Genomic DNA, 9,500 nt, shown 5'->3' with positions numbered 1-9,500 from the left:
ATATAGATATATATATATTTATATTCATATAATTTATATTATATAACATATATATAAATATAAATATGTGTATATATACAGGGTGTCTAATAATAGGTTAACACTGCTTTGTAAAACGGATTAAATTGAATAGGAAAGTCCTGCATCATTTTATGTTTTTTGCATTAATTTTCAATAATTAAGAAATTCTTAATTAAGAAATTAATTTATAAAAATTTACAATGTTAAGTGAAATTACAATGTTAAGTGACTGAGAAGCGTTTAAACATAAATAATAAAAAAAAAGAATTATATTATCAAGATATAATATTAATAACATTATAAAGATGAGTACTCCAATTCTGTAACTCTTAACGACAGTATCAGTAATGTGTTACACAGATATTATATATGATAAAAGAGCTGCGCAACGACAACATATCGCACTGTAATTAATAGTACATATTTTAATTAATAGTACATATTTTACAATATGATCGCAAGATTCATAAAGAATTCGAAAAATATTAATTAATCATAGTTGATTATTTTCTTCATATTCGACTGTAATTGCTTAATTTCTTATGGCTTGTGATTATATTGTAGAATAGATATAAGAATTACAGAATCAGGATACTGACCTATTATTCTGTAGACATCCTGTATATTTATATCTATTATAATTGCCATTGTGTGCAATCTGTTGTATTTAAGCTCTTCATATATCATACAATTCGATTTTATACAACTTCCTCTTAATATTGTCATGATTGGCAAAAAGACTTTTTTGTCAAATCTTTGTCAAATGTGTTATAACGAACGCGAACATCATAATTCGCGATGATATCGTAACATACTATTGAAAACGGAAGACTGTATCCATAGAGTAGCTCTTTGCTTTTGACGATTTAAAAAAAATATAGGGATAGAACTGAATTGTGTCGGTTAAATGTGTCTCTACAGCTAGACTTCTCTCTCACACAAAAAATTAAGCAAATTCTTTCATATCTCACACACACACACACACACACACACACACACACACACACACACACACACAAAAACAAACGCGCGTACAAATAAAGACAATTATCACTGAGCTACAGCAGAAGTATCTCATTCAAGTATATAGAAATAGGTTTTATCAAACATAAACATAGAATAGTCATTTTTTAACAGGCAAATATTTATCTTCTTGTAATTCTACTTTCTTATTATTTCACTTAAGTCGACTTTTATATGCTTTATTACAAGTATACTATATTCGCATACATTCTCCCTCATTTTCTTTCACTATTTTTCTTTTCCCCCGTTCTCTTTTCTTTACACGTTCTACATGCACACACATTTACACACTCGCACACACACTCGTCACAACAAAATATGATTCTTTCTCTTTATATTTACAGCGTTTCGTTGCATCTACAAAAGTATAATCAAACTAAGCATCTGATTTGAAATATTTTAATACAAATTCAGTATTCATTCAATACCATCCAAAGAATCGTCCAAAATACTGATTAATATTTTCTGATACGTTATCATTATTATTGTGCATGATGAAATATACACATTATTATCAACGATTTCAATGTTACAAATGTTGTTTACACATGTTTACAATGAACTTTTAAGAAGAAAATAATTCAGTGGTTACGCGAATGATATGTGTGCGCATATACATACATTATGAGAGGGCGATAAGTTACTTTCTATTAGAATTGATAGAAATGTGGGAAGACAATTCTTATAAATTATCGTTATATTAAGTATTGCGCGAATTTTTTTCAGTGCTCTTTACATGCTTTTTCATAGACACAAATAAAAAGACTAAGCAATTGTACAAAGAACAATATGCTAATACGACAGTCTCATTAAAGTACCAACAACAGAGATCAGTTCGTTTGTTTCGCACGCAAGCTTATAGCTGCATCTTTCACAAGCGACAACATTTATGATGCATATCTTTCAAAAATAAATATTTTCGTTCCTTGACTTAGTAAAAGAATCATGCTGATTCATCATCAATGTATCGTATTCTTAATATTTTCCTGTTCTAGAAGACATTTTATTTGTCCCACGCTCAAGAAAAAAACGATTGAAAAATAATTTCAGTACTATATTGTAAATATAAATTTAGTAAAGTTTAGAGACAAATAAAAATTTATCAATGGCTAATCGTCCATTTTTTTATTTGTCTACGTATACAACCAGTGTATATATAAATTTCAAGTCATATTTCGTCTCAAATATTAGTATTGATTGATAGCCTGTATCATACTTGAGAATGTTGTAACAAAAATAATAATTGCGTGATTGGCAAATATACTAATTTTAATAATTTTACAATTTTTTATCTTTACAATTTTTTACAATATCAATAAGCATTTTTTCGCTCGTATAAAATTTGACAATTTTTAAAATTACTATTTTCTCATTACACCTATATTATATTATGATATCAAAATAGAATGAATTTTTTCTTCACTATGCAAATAATTATTTGCATTTGTAAATCAATTTTTTTTTTTAGATATATTATGCACGTTGAATAATATAATTTATATCAACTTTTGTTATTGAATGTGAATAAAAGATTCTGGTTTTTATTATTCTGTATTGATAAATACGTATATAATTCAAATTATACTATACATGTACGCTACATTTTGAACAAAAATATATGTTAAGATAATTGATAAAGATTTATAATTACTATTTATTAATTTCCAAAATTATTTTGTTCTTTAAAAATAGGGTTGCACAGATATTTGAAAAATATTTGGTATTATCCGATACTTTTTTACTCCAGTTAGATAGCCGGACATCATTAGTATCTGGCAATAAATACATATACGGCTAAAATTTTATATTAAAAGTTTGCGTTATTGATGCAGAATTTTATTCTTTTCAGCTAAACTTCTTGATAATTCATTTTTCCTTTTTTCTTTTCATGTTGAGAAAATAAAAAAAATTATTATTGCTATTTTTTTCTTGCTTTACTTTTTTTTTAATTTTGTACCGGATATCTAGAAAAATATTCGGCCGGATAATTGTCCTACGGATGTCCAATCGGATTTCATATATCCAATCCGATATCCAATAATTTTATAATCTGATACAGCCTTATTTAAAAAGATTATTTGATATTTATAAATTGATATTGTTAAACGTATATAGTATGCAAACAGTTCATTTATTTTAATGTATATTTTTTTACAAGGAAAAAATTCGCTTTTTGCTTGATGACATCATAATTCCATATGATTACAATGAGAAAACGGGAGCTTTAATATATATTTGTCATTGATATTGAAAGAAACACAAATCAATAAATTCTCAAAATTATATTATGATCAAGAAGATATATGCAAAACAATATATAATATAAATATATGTATATATAATATATATAAACATGTATACATAACATATAATCCGATTTGCCTTTTTCTTTATGATTTGCTAATACATAAAAATAATATCCTTTCTACAAATAAAAACGGAAAAGCAGTATTAGCCAATCCTTCTTTAAAAAAATATATTTACAGAAAAAAGATAGCAGCTATATGTATTGCTGACGTTACTTCAGAAATTTCTGTGATACTTATGCCAACTGAAATTCTCATTTTTCCATTTGTTGACAAGCTGTTAAAACATATAAAGAGAATAAAAAATTTATTTTGTGTGACCGATAAAAGCCACATATTCTGTGTGGACGATATATACTAATTAAACATATTAACTAATTATTCCATGATTAACTGCTCTATAAGTAGACAATTGGTCGATTGATGTATTAAGTTTTAAGTACACTTTCATAACCGGGATAGATAAGGCATGGCTATGCTCTGTTCTTAAGTAAGCGCAGAACGATACGCAATACTGGTTGTTCTATTATAATTGTTAATTAAAGATCAACTATGTTTATCTGCATTCACTACTATCCTGGTGGAAAAAATTCTCGTAACATCTTAGAATATTTTAAGAATGTATCATTTTTAAGTTATAAAAAATTCTAAAAAAAAATTTTTAATTTTTCCAAATTTTATCAATTTTTTTTAGAAATTATGGAATTAGACATCTTAGAACACACATTAAAAAATTCTAAAAAAGATTTATAAAAAAAGATTCTCTCAGTACTTTTAAAAAGTATTCTGAGTCATATAAAAAAATCTGAGAAATTTGCTAAAAAGTTATAAAATTATACAGAAATTCTAAAAAATTCTGAATTTTACATAAAAGTAAAGAATTATACGAAAAATTCCATTAAATATACGAAGAAAAATTTTCACCAGGATATAAAGTTCGCGCTTGAATAGATTACATCAATCTAATAGAATATAGCATTTTAATGCTATTTGATACCATTTCCGTATTTATACAACGCTTATCATTGTAAAAGTAAATGCTCTGTGTGTCTCCGTCAATTAAACTTTCAGTCTCATTAGCATCTACCTGTATGCGGAAATACAAATCCGACATACACTGTAGGCCGCTTCAAAATTCGTTTGTTTCAAAACAGGAATGCGAACATGCACAACCTGTATGTGGAAGCATTCCGATGTAAAATAGAAAAATTCTTTTCACCTTTTTGTTAGGTTAATGCATCCTAATTACGAAGAATACAGTCCCCTCACCAAGTACTAATGTTACTAGAGACCTTACATCTGTCGTTTGTTTTTTTCCTAATCTTTCTTATTCTGCGATTATCTATTAATATCCGATTCCCTAAGCTTATGGACCCTATAAGCATGGAATCTGAAAAGAAAACAAATTATAATCATTACAATAATTATTTAAAATAGTTTTCTTATTACAACAAAAAAAAACAATACATCATTTATTACTAAACTTACGGCATAGTTCACTGTGCTGACAATTCAGTGATCTCCTCTCAACAATTCCATTAAAAGGTTAAACGAGCTGCCTTCTCCCTCGGCACGTTTTGCACTGAGCAATTCTTTTCCTGCTTGACATGTTCTTTGCAGATCTGGAATTCTCAATAATAATTCACCAAATTTGGCAGGCATTTCTGGGTACCTCGCGATTGTATATTGCTGGAGTGCTTGAAGTGCCTTTTCTTGAGAAGCTCTGACCTTTTCAGGCTCTTTTAATTCGCTTGTATCGGATGTTAACAGCACGATCACCTTTTAATTTCCAAGAAACAAATATGAAAAAATGAATTGATAATAAAATTCATTCTCAGTGTATCGTTATAAATAAAAAAAAAATCAATTAAATTTATTTCATTTCTCATTCACAATACTATACTTGATACAATTATTTTAACTATTATTCATCTGATACAAAAGTTATCTTCAATTTCGATGCGAATATACAAACACAGCTGTATTAAATGCTAAATATGTATTGAAAATAAGAATTTTTAATGAATTGAAAGGGAAAACAATTACCTTCATTGCAACATATTCATATTGGTCTACTCTCAGTCTTCGCAGATTATTGGTAAAAGTGAGCATCCTCTCGATGCAAGTCGCTAAACCAAGCTGTCTTGCCTGTTCTAAAGTAATCGACTTGCCGAGAGATACTCTTATCTCACCGGGAGTACTCATGCTGCGAAAACAGCAAGAGAAAAGTAGTAGCTCACACCAAGAGTTAATCAACAAACAGATTTGATCATCAATTGAAATATTTTTAAATAATGGCAAACTTTTGCACCACTTGACGATCTTATAGAGCCGATGATCCGCGATGTTACACAGATTAGATAGAAAGTCTGGATGTTGCGCTGAATTACCGTTGGAATTACTAGCAATTTGAGAATTACTATTATTAGTAGTATTGCCATTTGTGGAATGTTGATCGGACGCCCCCGTTAAGATCGAATCAGTGGGACTCGCCGTTTCTCCCCTTCTACTATTAGTATCGACATTGCTAGAGTCATTCGACGAACATTCCACTGCACCTCCGTTATTTCCGACGCCAATATTGGCCGCAGTTCCAGTGCCGCTAAGCGCTGGACCACTTCCAGGTCCACTGAGCAGCAGACTGTCACCACCGGTATTCCTTACACTTCCAAGTATTCCTCCACTACCGGTTATCCGATCGTTATCGTTATAATGCCAAAGATGTTCTACATCCATGATGTCTTGCAAAAGTTGAGGTACTACTTGCATCTTGTAAGAATGATTTGAATGATATCTAACAGAATAATGGTGCTCGCTACCGGCCGGTGCCGGGCTGCAATTGCCTGCCGTCGTCAGTTTTTCACTGGTCATACCAGCAGGACTACCAACGAGATTTGGCAGAGTATAGGTACACTGATAAGTGCTTCTACCGCCTCTGGTACGATCCTCCCTGATCGCCTCGAGCTTCATACCCATAGTGAGGCACTTATCGAAGCGGCAGGCTGGGCACTTTTTCCTCGTGGCCACGGTGACCGGACAACCTGCGCCTCTAAGGCACACATAGTTCTTACGATTCTGGACGGTGCGCTTGAAAAATCCCTTGCACGATTCACACGAGAAGATGCCATAATGGAAGCCGCTTATCTTGTCACCGCAAATCGGGCAGGGACTGTTAATTAATTGTTGCCTGGTGGAGATACCCGATGGGGCCGAGGGTAATCTACAGTCTTCCTGATCTTCCGCAACGGGATGGCCGTCCGGTGACAATTCCGAACCTGGTACGGAAGAGGATGAATAATGATGTGCGGCAACTGCGGACGAGGCTGGTAGATGCAGTGGACTACCTTGCGCCACTTGATGCTGATGATGTTGTGAATGTGAATGCGGATGTCTCGGCTGCTGGACGGGTGAATGCGTAGGCGGACTAAGCGAACCGTAGCTGTAGCAACTACTGGAAGCGTCAGAATTGTTCCTCGAAAGCGAATGCGACAACGATAGAGATAACGAAGAAGTCGAGTTGTTGAAGCTGTGTCGAGAGAGGGACAACGACGAGGAGGGTATCGGACTACCCGCTCCTAAGGCGGAATGTCGTGCTGCGTGAGGACTCTGTGTCGGTGAACTGAAGACGCTATATGCAGAATGAATGGCGGAATCTGGTGACGGCACCTACGAGAGTCCGGGGGTTAAAATGTATATGCATATGTACAACTAAACATGTGTAACAATTTATTAATGAATAGACATATTAGTAGACGAAAGCTAAACTTTGCTAAAAATATATCGTATTATTACTCACCTGCGATCTAGTATGACTATGTTTAGTTAGATGATGTCGCGGATTGAGGACGGGACTATGATTAGGCGTTGAATTGTTGTATCCACCGAGAAGCTTGCCTACAAGAAGTGGTAGATCGCTCTGTTGAGTTTGTTCGAGGTTTTCGATACCGCGTTGTTGTTGTTGCTGTTGTTGCAATTGTTGATTGTGTGTCATGGGCAATCCACCATCGTGAAAGGATCCTATTGTGAAACCTGGACTAGATCGAAAATCCGGTTCTGACTTAATAGGAAACTTTTGTTCCATAGGCCCAGGACTCGTACTACATACTTGAACTCCCTCCATAGACGTTTCCTCATTGTGGTCCTAAATTCAATTAAGCAATTAAGCAGTTAGTAACTTTCTATGTTTTCACTTATATGTAACATTGCAAGTAATCTTTCAATTAATAATAAAATAAAATTCGTTTAAAAGAATATAAGTTTATATTTAACATTTTTGCATAAAAAATTATATTCTTTTACACAATTACATATTCTTCAAAAATTTATATGAATATTCTTTTTGAATATTCATTAGTTTGAAATTTGTAAGTCTATTTCTCTGTAAGTGTCATATACTTTCTTTTCACTTCTACTTCAAATAAATATACTATCAATCAAACTCGATCAAACTCGATGAAATTTTTGTAATAATACAATTCAGTAAGTCTAACCTGATTAGTAATTGTATTGGAAGACATTTCTTGATCCGATAATTCACCTTCCCATGACATGGGCCTCTCAGGTTGCTGTTGCGAATTATCATCGCAGCAACCCCCGCCGTCGCCGTTTGCTTCTCCGTCACCGATCTTGTCGCCATTCTGATTACCCGATACGTCGCGTTTCTTCTTCGAACGTAGATTGACACCTCGAAAGTCAATCTTACTGATCTCGCCATCGCTGTCCTCAGGATCATCGATATCGGCTGCGTTCGCAGCGAGGATGCCACCAATTCCGATACCGATACTATGCGGCCCCGTATTCGTGCAGATTCCGCTTGTTGGGACGGCATTCGCGTTTCCACATCCCAGTACCGAGGTCGATACCACCGATACTGTCACGCCATTTTGCCCCCCGAGATATTTACATACTCCTTTAGCTAAAATCATAGTTGCATTACATATGTAAATCAAATTTTACTACTTTGAAAAAAAGAAGCTTGTTTGTACGAAAAAGTTTTCTGACGATTTAGCTTCAATATTAACAGAAAAATTTGTAAATAATATTTTTTTAAATTAATACATATACATTTCATGGTAATTATTAAAATTAATAAAAATTACTTTTGTATTAGAATATGTCCAAAAAATTTTAGTAATATATCAGAGAATCTTTCGTTGATATTTGAATAGTTCTTACATATATTAGAAAAAGAATATTTCAAATATTCACTTTACCACATTAAAGAATTCTTATAAAGAGTGAAGAGATAATACCATCATGCATTTCTTGATTGGGCGGTACGTTAATAGTAGTGACGGATACATTTTTTCCCGTTTCCGTGGAACGGCTTGGACTCATCGTGCAGGACACGCCGATACACGACGAGGGACAACAGGTCGCAGACGAGTTGATCGAGGTGGAGGAGCTCGTCGATGAGCTGGACGCAGAGCAGGAGACAGAGACGGACGCTGAAGTGGAAGTCGATGAAGTCGACGACGAGGCGGCTGCTGACGACTTCCAAGTCTGCGTGCTTTGCCACCAGCTCGAATCCGAACCGGGCCCTGGCCCTGGGCCCTCGCTGGGCCCGTTTTGCTCTGACATTCTCAGCTGGTTACGCTGCTGCAAGTTCGTAATACGACTCGTGGCCTCTCGATCCTCACGAAAGTGTACAGCATCCTTACGGCGGGCTCTTTTATTGTCACCTCTACGAATTATCCGGAACTACGTATTGTTGTGCTGATTTCACGCTCGCTCCGTATCACTAAAACAGAAAAACGAATACAATTCTTATATGTTTATGCAAATTTCCATTATTACGCTAACATTTGATTTGCAGTATCTTTTATATTGAAAAAGAATCTTCAAACAAGTAATTTTATATTAGTCTTCACTATTAACGCATCTTCCAATCATTAATCTGATGCAAAAGATATTAAGTAATTAAAAAACATAAAGTATAATTAATTTTATTAAAAGTATAATAATATATAAACTAAATAATTTTATTATAAGTCTAATTTATATAATTAATTAGAAAGAAACTACGTTTGATCTTTTATCATTTTAATATACATTATCGTCAGAAAGTTTAGGCCAATGTATGATCTTAAAACACATAATTTATAGTAAAATTATAAAACAAATAATGCATTTTTGATAATTTTTTAAATT

The 9,500-nt window shown here is 33.0% G+C and overlaps 1 protein-coding gene across 3 annotated transcripts in view; it reads right to left on the bottom strand.

The window, feature by feature from the left end:
- Window positions 1–4,291: 4,291 nt before the first annotated feature.
- The window catches only part of LOC108694679 (nuclear hormone receptor FTZ-F1 beta), a 24,304-nt gene continuing 19,095 nt past the window's right edge, over window positions 4,292–9,500 (bottom strand). For 2 of the 3 annotated variants that reach the window (XM_018204314.1, XM_018204313.1), the window contains exons 2-7: window positions 8,603–9,090; window positions 7,841–8,265; window positions 7,147–7,491; window positions 5,397–7,016; window positions 4,839–5,129; window positions 4,292–4,740 (exon numbers count right to left, since the gene is read on the bottom strand). In XM_018204314.1, coding sequence (XP_018059803.1) covers window positions 4,863–5,129; window positions 5,397–7,016; window positions 7,147–7,491; window positions 7,841–8,265; window positions 8,603–8,930 — 2,985 coding nt within the window. In that variant the 5' untranslated portion in view covers window positions 8,931–9,090 and the 3' untranslated portion in view covers window positions 4,292–4,740; window positions 4,839–4,862. The remainder of the gene's footprint in view (window positions 4,741–4,838; window positions 5,130–5,396; window positions 7,017–7,146; window positions 7,492–7,840; window positions 8,266–8,602; window positions 9,091–9,500) is intronic. The other variant, XM_018204315.1, reaches the window with a different exon arrangement.

This window comes from Atta colombica, unplaced genomic scaffold (assembly GCF_001594045.1).
Source record: "Atta colombica isolate Treedump-2 unplaced genomic scaffold, Acol1.0 scaffold121, whole genome shotgun sequence".
NCBI classification, from domain to species: Eukaryota; Metazoa; Arthropoda; class Insecta; order Hymenoptera; family Formicidae; genus Atta; species Atta colombica.
Note: the sequence above shows the minus strand (reverse complement) of the source record. Positions and strands in the feature narration are given on the sequence as shown.